Consider the following 27425-nt stretch of genomic DNA (forward strand, 5'->3'; position numbering starts at 1 on the left):
GACTCAAAGTGAAGAATCTGCGACTGACCTGCAGGCAGATGGCCAGGTTGACCCTGCAGCCGAACGAGGTGCTGACGGCGCGTGGGTGGAGTCCCAGGTCTTTGAAGAGTTTGGAGAAGGACTGGGTCAGGGCGATCCTGGGCCTCTCCTCCGCTACCACCACGCAGGTTCTGACCCGGGACAGGTCGACTCCTCTGGACTGGAGGACGGGAAGCAGGACGGACGTCAGGACGAGACTCAGAGGCTCATGGGACTGAAATCCTGAGGCTGAAGTTACCTTGAGGGAGTCGGTCTGCAGGCCCAGGCCTTTGGTGCACAGCTCCATGACGCTGTAGGAGCAGAACGTGTCCCGGACTTTGTACTGACTGACGGCCGACAACCAGAGAGCCGGATTCACCTCCAGCTCGGACGGAGGGATGAGGATGGACTGGTGACCTGAGTACACGCTGAGGAGGCCGAGGAAATATCAGTAATGGAAATAAAGCTGCAAGAACTAAGATGGAGAGCTAATTTAATAAAAACATTTCATTTAGGAGCAACAGTCACTGTTTAAGGCCTGATTTTAAGGACTATAACGCTCTTTAACCCACAATACAAAAACTATTTGAAAGAAAGCTGTTTCTGTAGGACTGCACTGAAAAAACACAAAATCTTACCAAGTATTTTTTTGGTCTAGTTTCTACTGCAAATATCTTAGTTCACTTGAAATAAGACAAAACTCACATATTACTTTTCAGCAAGATATAGGAGCTTGTTTTGAGTCAATTATTTCTTAATATTCATAAAAATATTAAGTACTAGTTCCACTGGCAGATTATTTCACTTGTAACAAGATATTTTCTGCCAATACAACTGGAACATTTTCATCCATTTTAAGGAATTATTGACTTAAACAACCTCCTACATGTTGCTGTGAGTATCAGCTTCTGTGGTAGCACTAGGATTGTTAAGGTATATTTCATTTGAACTATTATAATAGGCAGTTCCAAGTGTTTTTAGAAGAGGGTTTATATATTCCCAGATTTTGTCTATTGTTAGCTGAAGGGTTCAAACTCGCGGCTAGACGCAAAACTCGCTGCTAACACATGATTGATGCGCTCTCCAAAACACATAAACACAAAATAAATAAATAAATTCAACAGCAAAATGCTGCAACAAAAGAAAAAGTGAAAACGTTGCCAGTAGCAAAAACAGCAGATAGGATAAAACGCTGCAAACTCCCCTCACTAAACAGAAGTCCTCCTGACCACCAGGGGGAGTTTGGAGTTACAATATTTAACACACCTTTTCTTTTTTTCTTCATCCAACTTTTAAAAATTATCACTTCCAGTTTTTACTGAGAGTCTGGTCCTGTAAAATTTGGTGGTTGACTCCCCCCGGTGGTCTGGAGGACTTCTATTTTGTGGAGTGAATTTCCAGTATTTTATACATTTATTTTTGTCTTTCTTTTACCTTTTTATTTTTTATGTTGCTTTTATTAAATGTGGGTAATTTTAGATCAAGATATTTGTAGCGGCTTGACTTTTTGCTCAGTTTTATTTTAAATAAATTAGAAAAAGATGTTTAGAATTTAGCCAGATCTGTTTCAACGTTTTCTGGCGTTCACCCTTTTTCGTTCATAAGTGTCTGACCTGCAAAGGCACCAGAGGACGAAGCCCAGGCCGCAGTACGGGTCGAGGCAGATGGCGACCTCTCTGGACGGGTAGAGCTCACACTGCAGCTTGATGGAGCGGCAGAAGGCACTGGTGGCGGTGTGGGACATCTGAGACGCATCGAATCGCAGAAAAGACAAAGTTTAAACGTCAGTCAGTTAATAAATGTCCTGAATATTTATGTCTCTTTGTCTACAAGTCAAGTTGTCGACTCAAAAGTCGACAACTTGCTGCTGATTTGTGTGCAGCAAAGTAAAAGTCTCTGGATAAACTTGGTTTTAACTTTTGTTAAAACTTGGCTATAAAAACATTAATACTTTGTTTTGTACATTACATTTTATGTTGGTAACAATTTTTACTCTGATTACAAATTAAAACTCTCCATCTGCATCCACGGCCCAAATCTTTATGATTTTTGAATTGCAGTTGACGGCCATAAAAAAAATCGGTCCCCACATTTTGGACTTTGTGACTTTAAGGACACCTTCAGTATTGAAGACAGAGTACGCAGAGTATTGATTAGCATAACCAAAGTGTGGCTGCAGCAGCATCCTCGTGTTTCTTCCTCTGTAGTTTCTGTTGCCAGCTTTAACATCGCAGCGCTAATTGGTCCGCTCGTTAAGCGGATCAATCAACTTGAGCTCGTTAAGCACCGTGATTAATCACAATCAACAGGCGATTTAGCGGCACAAGAGGAAACACGCCGGCGTTAGTTCCTGCTGCCCTGGATTCCCTCGCTAATGATGCTTTGTGTTTCTTTTCTGTTGTGATGATGAGCGCGCCGTCAGAACTAATTAGATAAAATAAAATAAAAATTGTTGGAAGATTTAAGGTGAAATTTGGATGTTATTAGGATTCACTCAGGGTAAACATGTCTCACTCTTAAGCATTTTTAATAAAATATTAAGTATTCTTTGTAAAATAAAATATTCAAATTGTATTTTCATGTTATTTTTTTATTGTAGTTTTTGTTAGTTCTCATAAAATTACTCTATTCTCCTAATATTACAACTTTATTATTGTACTACTATGATTTCATTCTTATGAAAAATAAAACAGCTAAGAATGGCCTTTATATTTAACCTTTATATTTAACCTTTATATTTTGTTGTAGAGTTGACCTGAATTCAAAGTCCAAATAAATAGAAGCTGTAAAACACGCTAGCCAAACAAGATGGCCGCCATCACTGAACTACGGAAAGCCAAGGAGTCCTTCAGTGAAAAAAACACTAACTTTCCAAAAATTACATCTTTAAAACCAAAATGTCAGTTGATAAAAATGTATTTATCTCCAGCCGTAGTTTGAAGTTTTAAAACTCAGGTTTGAATAAATAACTGAACCCTCTGGTTGCAGTGCACGTGTGTGTGTGTGTGTGTGTGTGTGTGTGTGGGTGTGTGGGTGTGTGTGTGTATGTGTGTGGGTGTGTGTGTGTGTGTGTGCATGCTCACTTTGACTCCAGCTAGCATGCCGGTGGTGGAGACGCTGAAGTCCAGGTAGGCCAGCGTGTCGGGGTTGGACGGTTTGTACAGCAGGGGAGGCTTCTTCTTTGGCAAATCATCTGGAAGGAAAAACTCAACCGTAAAACAGATCTGTAAGGTTTTTGCTTTTTAACTTTGGAGACAGAATGGAGCAACATCAAAGAGAACCAAACTGGTTTTGTTTTGGGAGAGTATTGATAAAAAAGGTTTTGTTTCTGTATATTTTTGCTTTTAGCAGTGACTTTCTTTCAGTTTGGCAGCTTTTTCAGCCAAGTTTCTGATCAATTTCAGACTGACCTTTGACCCAGGAAGCATTAGCCTCAGACTTTAGCTACATTCACAGTCTTGATGCTCAATTCTGATTTTTATTTGCTGAAATCTGATTCTCTATTTTTATTTTTTCACGCTACTAAATAAACGTGTGAAAACAGGCCTGACTACGGAGGAATTAAGTTTTGGATCCAACGGCTTATTTTGGGCTGATGCTTTTATTTTTATATAAATACATAAACATTCATATACCCTTTCAAATAAATTAATTAGTTCTCTGTTCTACATTTTCTCTTAAATAAAAGTCGTTTTATCGTTTAGTTTCTCGGCGGGTGGCGTACCTGTATCTATGACGGGCGGCCACGTTCGGATGTCCACGGCCGCCAGCGCCTCTTTGGACCTCAGCAGCTTGCAGATGAGCTGCGTGGTCATCACACACACCGAGCGGCTCACCTGAACGCATCATCACAGAAACACAGAAAAAAACGAAGGGAAGCGCCGTGAAACAGAGCAAGCCGCACCGGCAGCAGTCAAAACGACTGCTAGCAGGTTAAACCAGAGTTTTTACCTCCACGATCATCTTGACCGTGGGCAGCGTGGTGGCGATGTTCTGCGGGTGAGGAGGCCGCACCGTGATCGGGACGCAGCCGGCGTAAAGGCATCCGTAAAACGCAGCAATCAGGTCGATACCTGCAGGAAGGGCAGAAGAAGAAGTTATGTCTTGTTATAAGTCAAATAATTTGCAGGTGGAAAAACAACTTTTTCTCCAGTCTTCAGGAATAGCAAGCTCCCATTTCTTGCTGAAAATTTACTTGCAAGTTAGTTTTGTTATGTTTCCAGAGTAATAAGATATTTGCACTAGAAACTAGACCAAAAATACTTGGTAAGACTTTGTGGTTTTGCAGTGTGATTTTGTCTAATTGTTTAGGACGTTTTGTTTTAATGATTAAGGTTATTCTCAACTAAATGTTACTCTGGACTTTGACTAGGCCACTGAAAAACCTTTATTTTGGTTTCCTTGAGGCATGAAGAGCTGAACTTTCCATTGAGTTTTGGATTATTGCAACATAACTAATGCCTTATTTATTAATCTCACTTTACTGAATCAGTTTTTATTTTTACATGAACCTTTTCTCATATTTGATCGATTCACAAAACGGAGAAACGCGCTGAGCTCACCTGGAGGGTAAACGAGTGCGACGTGGTCTCCGTCCTGCAGGTGGCCCCGTTCTGACAGAACGGCAGCGATCTTCTCCGCTCTCTTGTGCAGCTGAACACAAGTCAGTGAGCTGGCTATCGCCCCCTGCAGGTCACAAAGAGAAGTGATCCATGCCTTTAATAAAAATATTGTCTTGTTTCACTTCTCTTATGATTTTCAAATGTCACCCTCTAAATAAGTGCATGTATGAGTGTCTGAACAGATTCATATCTTTATGATGTGTAGTGTATTTTTTTACCCTGGAGTTGAGCAGAGTGTACAGGATGTGGTCCGGAGTCGTTTGTGCTCTCCACTGCAACACCTCAGACAGGAAGAGGAACTAAAAAATAAAGCAAAAAATAATCCACGTCAGTGATTCATTTACCGTCTCTATGCTAGATAAACTCCAAACCAGAAATTGATTGATTTTATTGGGTGGAAATGTTTCAGATCAAACTAAATAAAAAAAAAAAGAAGAAAAAGTCATCACACCTCAAAATGCCATCAAGTGTTTGTGATAACTGGCTGTTTTACATCACTGTGGAGAAGATTTTGATTGATCTTCTTTGCAGAACCTTTAAGTCTCACATTAACATCTCTAAGGTTGTTTTCCCTCCTGATGGTCCAGTAGACCCAATTCTATGGGGGACCAAAACTGCAACATTTGTTCCATCTCCAGCTGCTGCTGTTCTCTTTCTCTCTGCTCTGAGACAAACCAAACAAAGCGGTTCCCCTCCTCACCTGTGGGGGCGCTGCACCAAGAACCACTAAAGGAAACAACATAAAAACCTCTGAAGAAGAAACTGAGTGCAACTTCCTTCTTCACAAAAAATAAACAGAAATGGAGTGGCGTCAGATTTTAGCGATTGGGCGATTTCTCTTTTCACTTAAAAAACCACGAGTCATTTACCCAGAATGCCCTGCACTGTAGTCTGCTTCCTGCTTTTGAAGCGATCTCAGGTTCGCTTGCCGTTCATATTTTGCATTAAACCTGAACCAGAGTTCACTTCAACCAAACTTTCTAGGTAAACGGACGGGAGTTGGATTCTAACAGACTACACTGACTGTAAGCAGTTCTAGACTAGAACATTGTTATTTTGTTTTTTTAGATACATTAAGAACCAGCAATGATCATAAATGTTTTCAGGTTTGATGTTTATTTTGCTATCGTCTGGTTACTTAGTTCATTTCATCACCTGCTCTACTGCTTCTTTATTTACTCAGGTTTGTTTGAGGTTCTCAAACTGTTAAATGTGAGGAAAAAAAGCAAAAGTGAAGGAGGGAAATGCTTGTTCACAGCTCTGTATGTTGATTTTGATAAGGACTGAATAAAAAAGCAGATGTTTTCCTTCAGGTGGATAATCAGCCAGTTGCCTGCTGAGCTCCTCCAGCATGCTGACAGTCGGTGGTCAGGCACTTTTCTCTCATCAATAAATATCATAAATTCCACAAATGCTGACATTTACAATAAATATCACCACTGTGAGTCTTTATAAAGCAACAAATTAACTCTTTCCAGCTGGAAGTTTTTAAGGAAACTTCAAACAGAATACCAACGAGGTTTCAGAGGAAAATCCAGCTTCGGAAAATCACAGTTTGGAAATTAAGAGGAAGGAGAAATATGAAACAGGGTGGTTTGAGGTGGAGGAGGAAGAAAACGGAGAGGAAGCTTCCTGTCATAAATTTTTCAGGATTTCTGCCGGTTCCAGTAGAGAAAGTCCCTTTTAAATTACTATTTGGGGTTTTTCCTCCAGTCAGTCACAGTGAGGAGAGATGAGCCTGGACCCAAACCAGACAATCAGAACTGAACCGGTCTGCAGCACCGCTGCGATTTGGGTCGCTACACTGCAAAAACACAAAAAATCCTACCAAGTAGTTTCTAATGCAACAAACTTACACAATTAAAATGTAAGACTTTTTAAGATCAATATGAAAGGAATTTAAGACCTTTATCTCCACAGAAATGTACAAACATGGTACATAAATTGCATTTCCTCATGAAAAACTGAAAAAGCTAGCTAGCTAGCAAGAAGGGGTATGTTAGCAGCTAGTTAGCAGTAGCATCAAGCTCTTGAATCACAGAATGCAATGGAGATGTCTGTAAGTAACAGTGGTACGGACGAGGCTCGACCCAAACCAGAAAATCAGAACCGGCTCCTGCAAAAACTCAAAATCCAACTAAGTATTTTTATCTAATTTCTTGTGCAAATATCTCAGTAGACTAACTTACACAGGGTTTCTACAGGTTTCCCCCACTCAAATTTAAGACTTTTTAAGACCCCCGTGAGTGTAATTTAAGGCCTATATCTCTGTAGAAATGCACAAACTTCGTCCAGCCAACGGTCGAGAAATTTTCGCTTACAAATGATAGTAGTAAAAATGACAGCTAGCTAGCAAGGGCATGTTAACAACTTAATCGTATTGAGTCACAGAACGCAAAAATGTCTGTGTGTGACTAAACTTTTGCTTGACAAAAAAATTCGTAAGAAAAAAAAAAAAGAATATACAAGATTAAATCGTCCTTTCAAGGCAAAACTTAAGAACTGGCCAACTTTTTAAAATGAATTTAAGACTTTTTGAGGTCTTAAATTTTGATCTTTAGATACAAAATGTAAGACTTTTTAAGGCTACTCAGACACTTTGTTAAGGTAACTTTTCAGAAAGCTACAGGAGCTCGTTTTAAGTCAATAACTCTTGATTATTGATCAAATCTTCTGGTTCTACTGGCAGATTCAGCCGACAGAAAGCCCAGATTGCTAAAGCCTTGCTGCTCTGAGCATCTGAAACGATCTGATAAATCATCCTGCTCCCACCATGTTTAATACAAGCCGTCAGCAGACTGGTCAGACTTTATTGCGCTTGTTAATCAAGAGTCAGTGTGCAGCGCCGCAGCCTGTTGAATGCATCACTCCAGCAGGTTTCCTGTTTCCCTCCGACTGCGAGCTCCGGCTTCTGGAATAACGAAGATTTAAATCTGAATTTGCTCCTCAGATGAAAACATCGCTCAGCTTCTTGTCGACTCTGAATTAAAATAAAACGATTCAATGGAAACCAAAAGTTTCCTGCTGCCTGATTTAACGTCCACTGCTCAAAAAAAACTTTTACTCTACAAACCCAACAGATTTATAACATCATTAACTTCATAATGTCAGCAATAACTCAGTCACATGACACACAGCACTCATTAATATTCACCTTTACAGTTAAAATCCAGGGAGAGATAAATAAAAACATTTAAAATAATATGAAAATAGCAGAATTATGATGAATCCCACCTGGATTCCTGCAGTGAAACCTGAGAGAAAACAAAAGATTCGACAAGGAAGGAAAGACGGACGGACGGATGGAGGTCATGTTCCAAAAATAATAAACACAATTCGCCTTCAAGTAGGAGAATTTGTTTTTGGGAAAATACTGAAAACATTTCAGATACATTCGAAGAACAGCAGCCATGTTTCCATCTGTGTTTTTTTAATGCATTTTAAAGTATCGCATTAGAAAAAGTTGAATTTGAAAAAGAAAAAAAATATAAAATTTTACCAGAAAACACTTTTTACACTCAAATGAGGTAAAAATGAATTATTTTTCCAAAAAAAGAGTTCATGAGCAAAAGATGAAAACATATTTATAATTAAGTTCTGACATAAAATTTTCTCAGATTCCTTTTTGTATTTTACCTAAAAAAAAAGTTTTTAGTCAAATGTGGCTTAATATATAAAAAATAAACACATAAAATCTACTACATTGTGTGCTTCAACCACAATGTATAAAAAATTAAATCATAAAAACATTCAACTAAATAAATAACTGTCTAAGCTAATAATAAAATGTGTTTTTTGACTAAAAAGAATTATAAAGGACTAAAAATGAAAATATTACGGATCCACTGATCAAAAAACTGGAAAAACTCATTTTAAAAATGTGTTTTTGTTGAATTAAGTTAAAACATAAAACGGTTTGAGTAGGAGTTCATCCACACTGAGGGCCTGGTTTCCACCGGGATGGACGATGAAGAACATGGAGCAGGAGATGAGGAGCAGCAGGATGTAAGAATCCATGAAATGGAGAAATTCATGTGTTTTAATGAAAACACTGGATTAAACTGGTTAGTTTTAGCCCTTAAAATGGAGAAAATGGAACCTTTTCTTAATCTTTTTTTTTTTATTTCTTCATGAAAAAATAACCATAATACAAAAATAAATGTGTTAACTTTTCACGATAAAGTTCTGTTTCGCACCAAAGTTTATTCTGTTTACTTTAAAAGTGTTACAAGAATTTGAAAAGCGAACATGAGCATCTCAACAGGAGCTGCACAATTTCTCAAATTGGAAGTAGAAAAATAAATCAGCTTCATGGATTTTAAGCATTGAGCTGATGCACCAAATCAGATTTTTCCCTCTGGAACATAACTTAGTCATATTTTTAGGTTAGGTTCAGATCTTTCCAGGTTACATGGATCTCTCTTGTCACTGAAATGGCATCAGTCTAATCACAGCAGAGCAGCATCCAGCCTGTATTTCTGGCAGGAATAATCTCCCATACATCGGCTTTCCGGGGAAACGCGGAGGCGAAGCGGCGTGTCGGCAGCTGTGACGGGTCTAGTTTGTATTTTGGGATCTGTCTCTTCTCATTAGGCTCGACTGGATGTGTTCTGCTGCGGGGAATCTGAAACCTGTAACTGATGACATTTCCAACACGACGGAGGGAAGAAAGTCGCTTCTGTCAGCGACAAACTCCTGTGATCCATCACTTTCTGTCTGACATTATTTCCACTCCTGCTCTTTTTAAACTTTGTTTCTCCAGACTGTTTTCTACAGCTTTAACATTTCTGTTTAGGATTCTCGCTACACTGGCCTGACATGATGACGAATGTGTGAAAATGAGGTGTAATGAGGATGAACATAAAGCATAGTGTGTGTGTGATGAAAACCAGCAGAGCCCCCTCTCACACACACCTTCCTTGCCTGGTCATTGTCTTCGATCTGACCCAGATCCCGGCCGCTGGCCTGAGCGATCCGCTTCCCCGACACCAGATTCCCGACCATCACAGATGCAGGACCGATCTCTGGAGAGAGAGGAGAGAAGAGGTTCCAACTTATCAGGTAGAAACAAATAACCTGAGTTCATAGAAAGTAACCAGACGGTTCTTAGAAAGAAACCTCAAAGTGTCTAGAAAATAACCTGAGAGTTTATAGAAAGTAACCTGAGAGTTTCTAGAAAGTAACCTGAGAGTTTCTAGAAAATAACCTGAGAGTTTCTAGAAAATAACCTGAGAGTTTCTAGAAAGTAACCTGAGAGTTTCTAGAAAGTAACCTGAGAGTTTCTAGAAAGTAACCTGATAATTCCTAGAAAGAAGCCCGACAGTTCCTACTTTTTAGGAAATCTTAGCGTATTTTCTAGAAACTGTCGGGTTACTTTCTAAAAACATTCTGGTTACTTTCTGTGAAATCCCAGGTTATTTGGAAGGGATTTCAATGTTTTGTAGAAATTGATCTTTCTAAACTTTCTAGGATCCAGAAGAACAATCAATATTTAAAGATTTTAGATCAAGAGTTTCTCAACGTCTGTTCTTTAATTGCATGTTTTTAACTTTATTATTTTAAGTTTGCTTAATGCCAAATCACCACAAACCACCTCATCTCCATTTATACTCTTAACAGAGAAAGTAAACACTTCCATTTGAAATCCAATTACACTCAGACCAAATCAATCCAGTTTTAAATTTGCCTGCTTTAATAATTAAAGTAGTTAATTAGTTGTTTTTTTTCCCTCAATGAACTTTATAGTATCCAGAATCTGTTTAACTTTTCCTCCTGTCTGGATGCTTCACCTGGCTGCTTCTGCCGCGGTTTGGGCAGGTTGGTGACGCAGGTGTGCGGACACATCAGCACGTTGCAGGGATGCAGCGCCCCCTCCAGGAAGAGCTGCTTGGCCTCAGACAGGTGGATGCCGCCCAGAGGCGTCTTCGGCAGCGTGTTGGAGGAAACCAGGGCCAGGCAGTAAACCCCCACCTGGTGGATGCTGTCTATCGCCTGGAAGGTCAGAGTGCACAAACAAGGTCAAAATACCAAAAGATTTAAATTTAACATAAATTAATAATTACTAAAGCTGAATACAGCACAAATGCAGACCTGAGTGAAATCTAACGAAATTGGTGTAAAACGTTTGTGCAGAAAAAATCTTTGTTTGTGCAGCTATTATTTTAAAGATATTAATAAATGTTTTCAGAGGTCAGGAAAGGTCAACCAATCCTCCCCCTTCTGACCTTGTTTGGTGGTAAAAATACAAAAAAAAATCAGAGAACATCAGAATATTTTATCAACTAGCAGTTAGGAAGGAAGGAGTGAAGAAGGGATAGAAAGAAAGAATGGAAGAAAAGAAGAGAGAAAAGATGAAAAAGATAAAGGAAGAAAGGAAAAAAGACAAAAAGGAAAAAACAAAGAAAGAAAAATAAAAAAGAAGGAATGAAAAACAAACAAATGAAACAGGTAAGGAAAACAGAAAGGAGCAACAAAGGAAGAAAGGATAAAAAGAAAAAAACAAAGAAGGAAGGAAAAATAACAAAGAAGGAATGATGAAACAGAAAAAAGGCAGGAAGGAAAAAAATAAAAACAAGAAAAAGAAGGAAGGATAGAAATCAAAATCAAGGAAAGAAGGAAGAATAAAGAGCAAGCAGAGAAGGAAATGAATGAATGAATGAATGAATGAATGAATGAATGAACGAATGAATGAATGAATGAACCTGCAGCACTCTGCTCATCCACTGGAAGCTGTCTTCCTCTGTAGAATCCGGTCGCTGCTCAGCTACAACCACGATCCTCTCATCATGGAGCACGGTGATGGAAAACACTGCTATCCTGCCGTTCACACACACACACACACACACACACACACACACACACACACACACACACACACACACACACCCACGCCCACCCCCACACACACACACACACACACACACACACCGGGTCAGCGCCGCTCCTCATCCGTTTCTGAACCTCGGCAGGTTCGTGGATTTTGTCCCACCTGCCTCTGTAGACAAACTTCATGGGCTCCACCGCCAGCGCCGTGGCGACGATGTCATCGGCGTTGTGGCGCCGTCCTCCAACCACCATCAGGCCGTCCATCTTCCCTGCGACAAAGATGAGGCCGGCAGGTCCGATGAAGCCCAGCAGGCCGGTTCTGGTGAACGGGAACTCGCTGATGGGCGTCCCGTTGTTGGACACAGGGAAGACCTGACGGGTCCGTTTGAAAAGACTTCAGGACACGAAGACATGAAGACGAGGAATCAAACCTTTCCAGATTTACCTCGAAGGTGTTCTTTGTCATCCCGGCCAAACCGTAATAGGAGGTTCCCGTGGCGACGGTACAAACACACATCTCTCCGATCTCGTCGGTTTTGCAGAGCTGAGGAACGCCTTCGACTTTCACAACGCACATCAAAGCTGCAGGCAAAATAAATAAATCAGGTCAAAAATGAACCAGGCAGGATATGACAAAAAAGGCAAACATTTTCCTTCTATAATAAAAGAAGCTTTGTTTTGTTTTTTCCTTACCCACTCCAATAACACTTTTATATATTGATTGGCCCAATGGAGATTATGAAGATAATTTGAAATCCCAGTTGTCTTAATTGTTCTTTGAGGATGTTTTAGTCTGGCAGACTCTGTTTGTTTGGGGACCAAAAGTGGAATATATGTTACATTTCCAGCGGCTGAAGTTGGTTTTCTCACTGCACTGAGTCAAAGCTGTTCCCCTCCTCGCCTGTGGGGGCGCCGCACCAAGACCCACTGAAGGACACGACACAAAAACCTCTGAAGAAGACACTGAGCGCAATTTCCTTCTTCACCAAATGTAACCGAAAATGGAGTGAAGTCAGATTTCAGCGATTGTACAATTTCTCTTTGATAAAAGACGAGTCATTTCTCCCGTTAGCGCTAGGCTAACGCGTTTGTTTTGGTTGTATTAACCCAGAATCCCCTGTGCTGCAGTTCACTTCCTGCTTTTGGAGCGGCCTCCGGTCTGATTAGCATTCACATACTGTATGCATTCAATATGCACCAGAGTTCACTTTAACCAAACAGAGATCTGGGATTGTAGATGAACCAGAGTTCAGAGGGTTTTTTGGCTTGTTTATGCATTCAGACCTTCCCAAATGAACCGGACTTTCTAGGCAAATGGACCGGAGTTTAACTAAAGTGGATTAAACAGGACTGGTGAGGATTCACTCTCAGAACAGCAACAGGTCAAAATGTGAAAATCGGCCCAAAATAAGCAAATTGTATGTAATGTATTCACATCAACATTTCTAAAACATAAATTTTGACAATTTATGTTGCTGAAATGCAACATAACACAGTTTGGCGCAGTAATCATAACACCTAGACATCGTTCACACCATCATAACTTCATGAAGTTTAAAGTTTAAAGTTCTGACTCTATTTGAGGTGAACTGGGTCGGGTTTTACCTCCGGGCATCACAGAACCAACATCCTGGAGAGTGAGAACGGACAGCTTCTCCTCCGAATCGACCCGGATCACCCCGTGACTCAGACCAGGCATGGACAGAACGCCGCGGCTCGGCGGGGTCGCGCCCTCCTCCAGCGGCCTGACGGACGAATCACAGACCACATGCGGATCACAGACCACTCACAGACCACACGCGGATCACAGACCACTCACAGACCACACGCGGATCACAGACCACTCACAGACCACACGCGGATCACAGACCACTCACAGACCACACGCAAAGAGCTTCAACATTTTTACAGACTGGAGTCTTTAAATTGTCTCATCAATAGTGAACAGAACAGCAGGAACCTCACTGTTCCTACTGATCACAACAAACGAGCAAATATTTACCATAATTAAGAGAAAAACTCCATCATGTAGCCAGCTGGAGGATATTCATGTCCAACTGTAGCTTTTTAGCTTGTTTTAGTTCAACTTTAAATGTTTAATTCTAAAATATTTTTTCCTAAAATTGATAACTTGCATCCTTACTATGAATATTGTGTAAAATTTCCTTTATGCCGTCTAACTTTGTGTTAATCGGACATTAAGATACGAAGTTTGAAGCCATAGAAACATTTAAAATTAGAGAGTTAAAGATTAAAGTTAAACAGTGTTACAGCAGTAAATTACATCAAACATGAAGATCGTTTGTGGTTCAGATATTGTTTTAAATCCACAAAATTATGAGAATAAAGCCGCTGAAACACAGAGAAAGAGAGGAAAGATTTGTAAATACTTTCTAAATCTTATTTATTTAGCAAATAAAAGATTTGATGTTTTACCTGCGGATGGCGACGGTCAGCGCCTCCGGGGAGCTGGCGCAGGGACAGACGACCTCTGGCCTCAGACCTTTGGTCTGGAAGACGTTGAGGAACGCATCGCAGGACGAAATCGACCCTGAGACACAGACAGCGTTACTGGGGATTCACGTCCCAGTTAAACATCTGAACTGGGAGGAGGAGAAACCAGTTCTACCCAGATAAATCCAGTTAAAACACAAAACATGTTTCCGTTAGAGCAGGGGTGTCCAAAGTGTGGCCCGGGGGCCATTTTTGGCCCCTGGAGTCACGGTAAATTTAGCGGAACGAAGTTATCGACGACAGCTTTTGGTAGAAAGAAAAAAATTATTAATTATGATGCAAATGGAAATTATTGAGCTCGTTTTAATTTATCATTCCCAATTCAAGATTAATACAATCGTAAACGTTTTTTATTTCTACTCAGGGTGAAACCCAAATTTTCTTACAATGGAAAACTTTAAGTACAACACAAAGCATTTGTGTTTTTATAGCCAAACGTTTGTAATAAGTCGAGACTTTTACTGAAAAGTCGACTTTGCTGTGACTAAATCAGTTTTTATTTAATTTATTAAACTTGGCTAAATATGTTGAATATTTTGAAAGAAAGTCACTCAAATAAATTTGTTCAATCAAGTTCAAAAGAATTTAAAAGAATTTCATGAGACTGTACTGGGAAAACAGCGTCTTCAGTTAGAGGCCTCTTCAAATTCACTGTAACACAGACTGCTACAGGACATTTGTCCTACCAACAGTCATCAGGATCGACAAAAACTCTTTGTAAAATGTGAATTAATATGAGCAACATTTAATAAAATATTTTTACATTTAAATTTGAAAACTAGACTAAATTTGTTTTAATACAAAAAATGTCCAAAATTTATTTTTACGTTTTTTCTACAAAAAGCAACAAAATCAGAAAACTTTATTTGTTTGATTTTATTTTAGTCTTTCTATTATTATTAATAGAAAGACTTTTAACTTGCTGATTTTGACAAAAGTTTTGGACACCCCTCCAGCAGAAACCTCCTCCTCATAAATTACATAAAAGTGGCAGGAATCTGGTTTTCCTGGGTTTTTTGTTTGTTTTGTTTTGTTTTTGCTGATTTCCAGGTATAAAACTGGTGTTTTCGCCCCATAAAAAGCTCAAATATGAGACGACAGAAAAGTAGGGAATGTTTTCTTACAGGGATTCGAACCGTCGGCCACCACCAGCATCCGCAGGGAGCTGAGGTTGACGTCGCGCTGGTCCCGGTGGGCCACCAGGGCCCAATGCATGTCCCGTGATTTCACATAGGCCACCTTCGCTGCAGGAAACATTAAACAGCATCTAAAGGGGTTATTTATGAGCAAATTAATGATTTTACATTAAAAGTCATTAGTTTCCACTAGGAAAGCCCAGAGACAAGACAGGAAGTTTATTAAAAAAGGATTTATAACCTTTATTATTCTGTTGCAATCATTATTCTTTTTAGTACTTGTCTCATTTAGGTAGCAATATCAAAAAAATTTAACTGTGTAAAAAAATCAAATTAATCTATATGGGAAGCATTTAGATTAATTACTTCTTAATTAATCTAAATGCTTCCCATATAGATTAATTTGACGCGTGTGGTCTGTGAGTGGTCTGTGATCCGCATGTGGTTACTTCTTAATTAATCTAAATAGGTTTTTATCCTGGTAAAAATAAATAAAATGCAATAAACAGCATTTTCTTCAGGGATCATCAACTTTTCCAGCAAAAAGATTTTAAAAAAGTTTTAACTTTAATTCACTCTTATATATATTTTATAAATCATTTTTATGGCAGTATTTTACATTCTACAGCAGATACAAAATAAACTAAAATGTAACAAAATTGTATATTTTGAAAAGTCTCTCTCAGACCAAGAACAAAGGCTCATTGTTAATTAAACACAACCAATAAGTCATTGAGCCATTAGAAATAATAAATATTAATTTTACTGAAGAAAATAAATCACATTAAGGTAAATTACAAAGAAAGTTACAAAAATAAGAAGAAAAAAAAGAAATTCTCGGTAAGTTTTCTGGTATAGAAATAATTTTGTTTATTCTAAGTGACTATTTAGCGACCAGTTTCCTCCTGGTTGCTAACTTCACGAAAAAGGAGGGAATCACCATGGCAACATCTCAATTGAACTTTTTTGCTGCTAACTGACTCAGGACAAACATGTCTGTCTGGGTTACCTTTGAACTGACAGACTTTCTGGATCCAGGATAAAGGGTTGACCTTCATCAGGGCGTAGGGGATACTGATGACGTGCATCATGTTCATCACACTCTGACCCCAGAAGAAGAAGAAGAAGAAGAAGAAGAGAACAGGAAACAAAGAGTTTTACTATTCATTTATCTACAAATGCAGCCCTGATTGGTCTGTTAGATTTGATATTTCGCAATAATTCCTGCTTTTTTCTGCAGTTTTTTTTCAACTAGTGTCTTTAAATTTGTTATGACTCACATAATTATTTGCTTATTTTGTTTATTTCAGACATTCAAACACCATGATAAACATTTTTAAAAACAGTTTGAAAGGAGTGAGGCAGAAGCATAAATGTGTTATTAACACATTATTCTTTTTTAATTAAATTATACAGAAAAAATAAACGTACATTTATTTTATTATATTATAATTAGTAGCATAACTATTTTTTATATATTTTATTACATTATTTTTATTCTTATTATAGTAAGAAAAATGTTTCGCAATATAATTATATAAACTTATAATAATTTTATTGTAAAAATTACAAATGTGTAATATTTCTCATGAGAAAAATAAAAAAATCTAAAACTAGAATAAAATAAAATTATTTAATTGATAACAAAAAAGTAAAATAAATAAATGCAAAAGAAATTTTCAAATTAGGTTATCAACCTAAGAAATAAATACTAATTTTGAAGAATTTTATCCAGCACTAACTGTGCCGATTTGTCGCTACCCAGTAAAAGATACAAACTTTATCTGAAAAAATAAATCAGATTTAGATAGACTGGTATTTTGGATAATATTGTTGATCAAATTTAAGTAAAATCATCTCTATTGGAATCAGAAACTGAACTTGGCAGTTTATCTGTAAAAACTAAAACAAGTCAAGAGAAATTCAAGACTTGTTACTTTCTTACACAATTAAACAGAGTAGAAACTACACAGTAACATTCAGTTTTAATACTTGTAAGGCGGTAGAGGTTGGCAGAAGCTTTCCTTACAGTCAGGACAGCGTGCCAGAGACCCACGTCCTTCTTGAAGTCCAACACGTTCACTATGGTTTCAGCTGCAAACAGGAAGAACAAAGAATCAGATTTCACTGCAGGAAACTGGTGGAGGTGTGTGTGTGTGTGTGTGTGTGGGGGTGTATGTGTGCGTGTGTGTGTGTGGGTGTGCGGGTGTGTGTGTGTGTGTGTGTTACCTTCTGTGTAGGAGCAGGACTGTGTGAGGGCCTGGCAGTGGGTGAGCATGGCCGTCCTCGTTACCGTGACACCGAGGACGCCGCCGTCCTTACACGTCTTGTACTGGACGCACAAAGACAGGAAGTGATGATAATCATAACATTAAAACCATCATTTAACACAATTCTGATAGATAAAAACTAGAATATATAAATATATATACACATAAATACACAGCATACACAATAAATGCACCGTTTGAGTTTCATAGCATAGCATCAAAGTTTTAAAAAGTGACCTGCAAGTTCTAGGAAAATAACCCAAAAGTTTTAGAAACTGTAAAGAAACTTTTCAGGTTCTGAAACTAGCAGACACACAGCAAAAACACAAAATCTTACCAAGAATTTTTGATCTACTTTCCAGTGCAAATATCTTAGCACACTTGAAATAAAACAAAACTAACTTACAAATAACTTTATAGCAAGATACAGGAGCTTTCACTTATGACAACATTTTTCCCACATTACAAATTAAATAATCTGAAAGGTAATTTAGTCTAATTTCAAATGTACTTTGCATCAGAAACTAGGCTAAAATGTTGCGTTTTTGCAGTGCAGTTTTTGCAAAACAAATCTGTAAATCTTAAAAAGCCTTAAAAAGCTTCTCAGAAAGTACTTGTAATACTTTCAAAGTAGTTATTTCTAAATTTTAATCTGCCCTGTGGTCATTTCTATTTGCTAAAAATGAAATTTACTACGATTCCTAAATTTGGGAGGGTCAAATTCTGAACAAAAAGTTTACAGCGTCTGACTTTCTCATAGACATTTTTATATTATTGTCATAACCACCTACATCACTGTATTTTGATTTTTTATTGTTTCTCAGTTTTGGCCAGAATGAAAACATTTTTGCTCCACAGTAGTAAATATTAGCTGTCAGTCAGTTCTTCATCTGCAGAGACTCGAAACAACAACAACAAAAAATGACAGATCTGAACAATAAAAACGAAAACTCTCTCTGAAAGCTGCTGAGTCACAATAATCCATCAGATTTACTTTAAAATAAGATCTCTGCTGTCTAAAACTCTGTCGGGCCAGACTGTTATGAAGGCGATAAATCACATTCTGATGTTATTTTTCTGAAATAATATTTTTTCATCCACAGAAAAACCAAAAGTCTTGCAGTAATTTTCATCTGTCTGGGTTTATCTGCAGAGCTGCTTCTGTCAGGAAAACAGGAGGTCATTTTTCAATCACTCCTCTCCTTTCATCAGTTTCCGTTTCAGCCTCCTTTGACCCAAAATGCAATCAAGGAGGCATTTCACCCTCAGCGCCGGCGCAATTACAACCCGGCGGCCGAAAAGGACGTCACTTAAAAATCAAATCAATCACTGCGCTGCTGAGGAGCGGCGTCTCTCTACTCCAGGAAGACGTTGACGCGACAGGAGGAAGCGCCGTACCTCGATGTAGGCGGTGTCCTGGTTGGCGTCTTTAATCTGGGGGAACCAATCTCTGGGCGGCTTGGACAGGTGTTTGGACTCCGGGACGAACCACAGAACCTTGGGCCAACCTGGACACAACAACATCAGATCAGGGAGAAATCTATTAAAGATAACCTATTATGCTTTCTTGAACAGGTTAGGATGGGCCAGAGGTAAAAAAAAAAGAAAAAAAGAAGCTACAAACAGATGACTAGTTTTGAAAAGCAGAAGTGGAGGCTCCTGCACAACCAACAATAATGAAAGCGGTTTCAGGATGGCAAGTCAACAACAAACCTCTTGTCTTTTCCAGCAGCCTTACAGCAGTAAGACCAGGTGACCAAATGTGCTGGAGCTCAGCTCAGCTCAGGTTGCTAGGTAACGGGGCTGGGCTCGGGTGGGGTTGCTAGGTAACGGGGCAGCCCCCGTCGCATGTGATTCAACAATCGAGAAGTTTTTTACTGCAAAAACACAAAATCTTACCAGTTTCTAGTGCAAATATCTTACTGCACTTGAAATGAGGCAAGGCCAGAAACCTTCAGCAACATAAGAATTTGTTTGAAGATAATAATTTCTTAATATTGATGAAAGAGATGGCAGATTATTTTACTTATAACATGGGGGGAATGTCTTGTTATAAATGAAATAATCTTTCAATAGAACAAGAACTTTTTCATCAATATTAAGGAATTATTTACCCAAAACAAGCTCCTATATCTTGCTAAAAATGTTACTTGTACATTAGTTTAGACTTATTTCAAGTGCACCAAGATGTTTGTACCAATACTTGGTAGTATTTTGTGTTTTTGAGTGAAAGACATCAAAAGCATTAACCAGAAAATGGCTGGGTGTTTGTTTTTACGAACTGTCCCTGTTTTTAGAAACTTTTGTGAGTTCAAAAACGTGGGAAAAGTGAATTTTGTCTTTAAATCTTCAGGTTTTTCTTCAGCTGCTAAAAGGATCATGTGCTGCTCAGTCGGTGTGGAAATGTTGCCTGGGTGTCAAATACTGAAAATAAACAGAGTTTGAGTCGTGCTAATGTCTGAATTACTGCAGATGGAAGAGAAATGGAGGAAAGCAGCAGCCGTGCGACTGAGAGGAGCTTTAGGCTGATCGATATGAGAAGCACTTTGCTTTAATGAGCAAATCCTAAATCTGCTGGCATCATGTTTCTATTTATAAATCCATTACTGCAAAGCAAACCGAGCTTGTTTATAACGGAGAGATTCCTCTCCTTTATCCTGTCTTATGAGCTGACGTTTGTTTTTCTATCGATCTGCATCACCTGGAAGTGGAAATCCACCTGCAGAAACGTTTGATTTCTGCTCCGTCAGGTTATTTTAGCTCAGAGGCGTCCAAACTTTTTATCATGTGAGCCAAAATCGACAAGTCAAATTTACTTATGGGCCAAAAAAGCAATTATATAAAGATTAAAACAAAATCAAGCAATTAAAGTTGTCTAATTTAGTTGTTTTTTGTAGAACACTTTAAAATGATTTTCTATAGTAAAATCATTTTAATCTTCATATTCAAAAATACTTTATTGATCCCAAAGGGAAAATAGATTTTGATGTTGATCATATTAACTCAGTTTCTTCAAAGAGTTACTGTATATATTGATGCCTTTTGGCAGGACAAACTTCCTGTAGCAGTCTGTGTTACGGCAAATGTGAAGAGACCTCTGGCTGAAGACGCTCCGTTTTCTGATGAAATTCTTTACAAATTCTTGTAAAGGGGGCCACAAAAAAAAAAACACTCCAGGGCCACAAATGGCCCCCTGGCCACAATTTGACACCCCTGTTTTAGTTTAGTTTATTTACACAATTAAAACACTTTAAATCGGACAGATGATGCGTTTTTTTCTTGCTGAAGTCAACAACATTTTAGGAATTATTGCAGAATTAAATAATTTTTGTCATTTTTGACAATAGTTACCCATCAAAGTTTTCATTTTTCTCTTAAGTTATTACTTTCATAAATTCTGCCTCATATCTTCTGATTTTAGTCGGTTTTGTCATGAAAAATTTTGTTATAATTCAAAGTTTCTTAATAAATCTTATATCCATGTCGTATTATCTTACCTAATAATAACATTTTTCACGACATTTCATGTCTTTTGATTCTAAGAAAATGTGTAATATTTTATACTAATCACGTCCAATTTTATTTTGTTTCCACACTTTTGATAAGTTTGACAGCCAATCAGAAAGAATAACATTTCAATAAGGTATTTTAACACATTTTATAATATTTATTACAGAAGAAGTTATATTTTATTTAAAAAGCTAATATAAAACTTATGATTTAAAAATTTTATGGATTATATTTTTTAATTTAGCTTTTTTTTCCATCTTTGCTCCAACTTTCTAGAATTTTTTTAATATATTTTTGTAATGTTTGTAAGATTTTAAAATTTATTAGAATAAATTTATCTATCAATATGTCTTTTTTTTATATACTTGTAAAAGTAAAATTTTATTGTAATGTCTGTAGTGTGGACTCCAGGAAAAATAATGATGAACCTTAGATAAGCAAAACAAACACATAAAATAGCGCCCCCTGGCGGTTCCCAATTGAAAAATAGCTGTTCTTTTTTTCTGTACAAATTTTTAAAAACAATAAAATTTTAAAACAATTATTAAGCTAAAAAATCACAATTTGCAACATTCCTAATATGGGCATGCTTCCTAACAATGCGTCAACATCCCAGGTGTTATAAAAACCAAATATGGATCCTGTTCAGGTATCATGCTTGTTTAGCCAGAAGTGTCAGGGTGGAGAAGGGGTTTGGGTGTTTGACCTTTGAACTGCGGGATCTCTCCGGTGGGGGTTTTGGGTAGTCCCTTATGGCAGGCGTCGCTGGTCAGCACCACGGTAACGCCGCAGCTCCCTAACAGGAAGCCGATCTGCTGACTGCCGGCGTCCTGCGAAGGCAGCAGAATGAAACATCATCGGGGCTGATGAAGACTCCTGCTGACGATATGATGAAGGTGATCCGCTTCACGACACACCTTCATTTTATTCTACTCATTGCACATGCGTTGGGATCAAATTATGCTATTTCTGATTACTGCACAGTATTTTATGTTACTTACTGTAAAGCATTCTTAATTCTCAGAGTTGGATATTAACTAGTTATGTTTACTCAATTACATTTACTGCTTTTGAGAAAAGTTACTTTTAGGAGTATTTTTACTCTCTCGAGTAAAACGTCTGGATTTTCTACCCAATAAATAAAAAGCAAACATGTTTTAATCAAAAATTCACCAGACACTGACATACACCTGCAGCTTTTATTAAAGTCACATAAGTTTTATATTGAAAGAAACTGATTTGGAAAAAATTTCTTTTGCCCGATTTTATTATTATTTTGGTACATATATGAATTATTGTCATTTTGGTCGTTAAAATACCAAAGTTTCCACTTAACTTTGAAAGCATATTTACTAAATAATAATTCATGTCTTCTGTTTTGAAGGTCCATGATGAATTCTCACCTTCCTGGTCAGCGGTACCTCTATCGGCACGGGGACGACCTCCGCCAGCAAACAGCCGTAAAAAGCCGTCATGAAGGCGCCGGGGTCGTTGTTGGGGAAGACCAGCGCCACCTACAGACACAAAGAAAAATTAGTGTCACATAAATGAGGTTTGGAAGGAAAGAAAGTCAAACTAGTTGCACAGATGAGCGTGACTATACTGGGAAAGAACGAATTTGGGACAAAACCGGACCGGACTTTAGTTTTTCTAATAAGAAAAAATAAAAACTGAAAACGTCCCGCTAACACCTCTTTGTCTCTTTTTTATTTCTGCAACATTTCTCTTAAATCAGTTTTGGTTTGTTGTTGTCTACAGAAATACGACCGGTTAGCTTATTTCATTAAAACGTTGTGTGTTGAGTTTGTTGTTTATTTAGCTGGTAAAAAAATAAAATAAAATAAAATAAAAAACATTTATTAAAGAATAAGACTTTTTAAAATAATTTTTCTCAAAAAAATCTTTAGTAGTGTAGTAAAAAAAAAAAGTAGCTAAAAAGAAGTTATTTTTTACTAAGAAATGTTTTGTTTTTTGCTAAGAAGAGTAGTTTCAACCTGGCCATCATGCCAAAAAGTTTGTTTTTTTTTCCATAAGATGCCACAAGTTTTTTTTTTTTTTTTTTTTGTTGTAAATGCCTCTTCACTTGTGTTCAGATCTGCTCTCTTCCTGATCCGTAAGCTTGTTAAATACCTTTTACTGCAGGATTTTATTGATTGCAAATGTTTTTACTTCCATTAAGATAAGTCTCCATGTGTATCAAGCACACAGGACATGAACTTATCAGCAGCTAACATGCTCCTGCACCATGTTATCTCTGCCTTATTGGATCCAGTTCAGCTCCAGTTGCCTGCTGTGACATTACCAGTAAGTCCCAGTGAAGTGCTGTTAAATAGCTTTTATGCACATTACTACAGTAGATATGTTCTGTGTGCTATAAGCTAAGTGCAGCTGCCTTGTAATGATGCGTTAACAGATATTGATGCGTTGAGCCGCTCAGGATTCATCTGCAGATAATTGCTCAGAGAGGACGCATCAGACGCAGAAAATAAAGATTTTTTTAAGAGCCTCTGATTGGTTGTTTGGTTTATAATTTATTCATATAAAATGTGCTGCAGCAAAATGAAACAACAGAAACCAACCTTAAGGATAATTGGTTTATTCATCTTTTCACTGTGAATCTGACTGAAAATATTACTCTATTATTACTTGATACTTTAGCAAATTGAAAAATGAGATTTTTAGTTATTAGTTTTCTTCTTTAGCAGAAGAATCACTGGAATGTGATTATTGTATTTCTCAGCTTTGTGCTCTGTTGGTCCCAAAGTAATTCTCTGAAGTTTTAATAACTTATATCAGGGATGTCCAACGTGCGGCGCGTGGGCCTCTGGTGGATGAATTTTTCATGGACCGACTTCAATTCAAGAATGGCACAAACGTCGCCCTAGAAACACTTTTCGTAATTTTATATTTATATAAAGTTTGTATCTTCTTAAACAGAAAATTTTAAGTAAGTTTTTCTTAATTTTTTTCCTTTTACTTTTATCTCCTGGTAAAATTTAGCAAATTTTAGGCACACTCATCCAGTATATTTGGCTAAAAGAAGCAAAATTTGTAAAGAAAAGTCTTATTTTCTAAAAATATTTGTAGACTTAAAAAATGGAAAATTAACCAAAAAATTCAAGTGACTTCAAACATTAAGACAAATGGGGGGAAAAAAAATCTGCTTTATTCATTGTTGTGCAGATAAAAAAAGAAAGAATTCACCAGAATATTTTTTTAGTTCTTAAATGGGGAAAATGTGTAAATTATTTAAGTTCCTCCAAAATGTTTTTGTAATTTATTTGTAATCTAAATCACAAATTTTCTTGTGCTATTTTGGAAATATTTTGAAGGAATTTTGCGATATTTACGCTTGCCTTTTACGAGAAATGTGACTTTTTTTTACTGGTCATATTAAGTAAGGCGGAGGCAGCAGTATGTCAGCAGTAAGAAATACTGCCACCTGCAGGTGGGAGTTAGCGTCATTTAAACCCAAAGTTTTTGACCATTTTTGCTGAACATCTGCAACAGACTCACAATTTTGCAGTAGAACAAAAAATGTGAAGATTTTACACAAACTTCAGTGATAAGAGAATTGCAAAAAACAGATGAGTCTGAATTAAACACCTTCAATCATACAGATGGAGAATTACATAAAGTTAAATAACCTGCAGTAACAATTTAAAATTCAGCCATTTTCAGATAAAAAGTCCATAATCAACTCTCAGGGTAATTGAATCTGCCTTTAAACATTTTTCATTAAAACTAATTTATCCTTGAAGAGTGCAGCGTCTTCAAGCTAACAAAGGCTGGTCTGTAATTCCCACAGAGCAGGAGGGGGAAAAAGCAGAGGAGTCATAATTAAACCAGCGCTGAGTTACCCAGCATTGTGTCAGCCTTGACTCATTTTCCAGCTGAGCTCCAGATCAAACTTAAAATAAAGATGAAAGCGAAGCAGCGTAGACACTCGGGGCGTCATATGACATCAGAAACACGCAGCAGGGCTGCAGCTGAAGCGTTTTCCGTTTCAGTTTGAATTTCTTTTAATGTCCTGAGCGAAGGGTTCACACGTCCACAACGGGACAGAGAGAGGAAGTTCTCACACGGCCGTGTGCTGCGTTAAATTAAAAAGTCTGAGTGACGACATCAGATAAAAATCATAAATTCAGCCCAGCTGCACTGGGATTTGTCTAAATCTGGAGGAAACGATGAGGTCTGGTGTTTGGGATTAATTCAAACCGATAACTAACAGCATCAGTTATCTGCTGCTAATCATCTGTTTGTTGTTTTAGAGCCAATTAGAGTGTAACCCTTATCAAGGGCCTCCCAAAATCAGTCTAAGGGCCACAAATGGCCCCCGAGCCACACTTTGAACACCCCTGACTTTCATACTCGCACAGCAGATCTTGATTCACGGTCGTTCATACTGCTAATTAAACTTGATTGTAATCAGACTCGCATGCGCAGGAAATGAATGTCTCACTTCCTGTTTATGGAAATAATAATGAACGGCGCCATCTATGGATGGATTTTAAAGTTGTTGAGCAACGGGAGCCAACGGTATAGTCACATGATCATAAAAAAACGAAGGAATCCGATAAAAGGTAAACACTGTCTTCTTCTGGTGCAGAATTATGACGTAAATAATGTAAAAGTCGTACAAACTGCATCAGAACCGTTCAGACTGCAGACTTTCAAAACTATCAAAAGCAAATCCAATTTACTTTCACATATGGAAGACAAACAAACTGGATTTTTGGGGGGTGAAAAGATCTGGATATGATTTGAATTCAGCTGCTGTTTGACTGCAGCTTGAAGCAGGTGGAGAAACTGGAAAAACATTAAATCTCACCAAGTATTTTTGTCTAGTTTCTAGTGCAAATAACACAAAACTAACAAGTAACCTTTCAACAAGACATCGGAGATTGTTTGAAGTAAATAATTCCTTAATATTGAAGAAAAAGTGCTAATTCCATTGAGATTATTTTTCATTTATAACAGTAATTAGTGAAAATAGTACCTTTTCATCAATATTAAGGAATTGTTGACTTCTATACCTTACTGAAGTTTACTTCTAATGTACTGAGATATTTTTAACAGAATCAAGGCAAAAATATTTAGTCTGAAGGGGAAAACTGACTTTTTTTCTTCAAACTACTCAGTCTGGTTCAAAACTTTTGTTTATACCGACATGTAACATGTTAATTTTAAACTGTAATTGAATGAAATAAACAAAAAGAAGAAAATGCGACATGACCGTTCAAACTGCCGACGCTTTGAAAACTATCCGATACAAATCTGATTTAGTTGCACATATGGAAGTGGCGCAAATCAAACCACAGTGAAAAAAAATCTGATTTGTGTTGCATTTGCCTCCAATTTAAACAACATGGCAGCACAATTTTAGATTTGCAAAGTTTTGTCTATCAGAGTTGAGACGTTTTCACAGGTAGTGTTTGGAGAAAACCAAACATGTTTCTTTAAACTCACCCGGTCTCCAGGCCGGACCAGCGGTTCCTGTTTGGTTCCCAGTTTGTGCAGCAGGTTGTACGCCACCTTCACACTTCTGGACCACAGTTTACCTGCAAACGCATCAAAACAGAGCAGGTTACAACTACTTACAGCTGGGGTGTCCAAACGTTTCGTCACGTGGGCCAAAATCAACATGTCAAATTCACTTATTGGCCAAAACAATAAAAATAGGAAGATTAAAATAAAATCAGGCAAATAAAGTTGTCTGATTTTGTTGTGTTTTGGAGAAAAAGGACAGATTCAACATTTTTGTATTGAAAGAAACTAAATCAAATTCAAAAATATGGAAATTAAATGTTGTTAATTAAATTTCTTCAAAGAGTTGCTATAGATGGTGTTGGCTATTAACAGGAGTCATCTCCTGTAGCAGTCTGTGTTACAGTGAATTTGAAGATACCTCTGATTGAAGACAGTTTGTTTTTGTAATGAAATGAATAAGATTTGAATCACTTTCTTTCAAATTAAAAGCTGATTTAGGCAACTTTTCAGAAAAGTCTCTTAAAACAGCTTAGTTATAAAAAGACAAAAACTTTGTGTTGTACTTTACATTTTCCAATATGTTGGTTAAAATTTTACCTTGACTAAAAATAGGAAAGTTTTTATTTGTATTGTGTTGGATTGCACACAACACAGACTTTGGACATTTGTGTTGGTGTTTGAGTAACAGCTTTTATGACATCATTACTCCCCATAGCCAAGATCCTGCAGAACAGAGACGATCCCGGTTGTGTAAAAGCGTTTGATCAATCAGATGCTGCGTCTTGAGGGAGGAATGGTTTAAAAATGATCACAGATTTCTCAATGTGAAATAAACTCAACAGGCTTTTTTAATTACAGCCGTGTACAGAGAAGCTCTGCAGTCAAACTGAAAACCCACAACACACCAGAAGAAGAGATGAAGGCCAGAGGAGGGATTTGTTACAGATGTTTAAGTGACACAGATCAACCTTTCACCTCTTCAGGAGGAAAATACATAAAAAAAATAAGTTTTTCCATGTGGAAAAAGGTGCAAGTCACTT

General features: G+C 37.6%; 1 protein-coding gene across 9 annotated transcripts in view; it reads right to left on the reverse strand.

The window, feature by feature from the left end:
* Positions 1 to 27425, reverse strand: part of LOC116721375 (disco-interacting protein 2 homolog C) — a 163372-nt gene that overhangs the window by 11340 nt on the left and 124607 nt on the right. For 7 of the 9 annotated variants that reach the window (XM_032565046.1, XM_032565051.1, XM_032565054.1 and 4 more), the window contains 23 exons: positions 26365 to 26456; positions 22299 to 22409; positions 21602 to 21725; positions 18784 to 18893; positions 17345 to 17447; positions 17145 to 17209; positions 16125 to 16218; positions 15104 to 15223; positions 13902 to 14016; positions 13071 to 13210; positions 11911 to 12047; positions 11629 to 11837; positions 11342 to 11456; positions 10430 to 10631; positions 9555 to 9664; positions 4859 to 4939; positions 4581 to 4704; positions 3970 to 4091; positions 3743 to 3854; positions 3102 to 3211; positions 1632 to 1762; positions 278 to 446; positions 29 to 199 (listed from right to left, as the gene is read on the reverse strand). In XM_032565046.1, the coding sequence (XP_032420937.1) occupies positions 29 to 199; positions 278 to 446; positions 1632 to 1762; positions 3102 to 3211; positions 3743 to 3854; positions 3970 to 4091; positions 4581 to 4704; positions 4859 to 4939; positions 9555 to 9664; positions 10430 to 10631; positions 11342 to 11456; positions 11629 to 11837; positions 11911 to 12047; positions 13071 to 13210; positions 13902 to 14016; positions 15104 to 15223; positions 16125 to 16218; positions 17145 to 17209; positions 17345 to 17447; positions 18784 to 18893; positions 21602 to 21725; positions 22299 to 22409; positions 26365 to 26456 (2867 nt within the window). The remainder of the gene's footprint in view (positions 1 to 28; positions 200 to 277; positions 447 to 1631; positions 1763 to 3101; positions 3212 to 3742; positions 3855 to 3969; positions 4092 to 4580; positions 4705 to 4858; positions 4940 to 9554; positions 9665 to 10429; positions 10632 to 11341; positions 11457 to 11628; positions 11838 to 11910; positions 12048 to 13070; positions 13211 to 13901; positions 14017 to 15103; positions 15224 to 16124; positions 16219 to 17144; positions 17210 to 17344; positions 17448 to 18783; positions 18894 to 21601; positions 21726 to 22298; positions 22410 to 26364; positions 26457 to 27425) is intronic. The other 2 variants (XM_032565047.1, XM_032565049.1) reach the window with 1 other exon arrangement.

This window comes from Xiphophorus hellerii, chromosome 6, assembly GCF_003331165.1.
Source record: "Xiphophorus hellerii strain 12219 chromosome 6, Xiphophorus_hellerii-4.1, whole genome shotgun sequence".
Classification (NCBI taxonomy): Eukaryota; Metazoa; Chordata; class Actinopteri; order Cyprinodontiformes; family Poeciliidae; genus Xiphophorus; species Xiphophorus hellerii.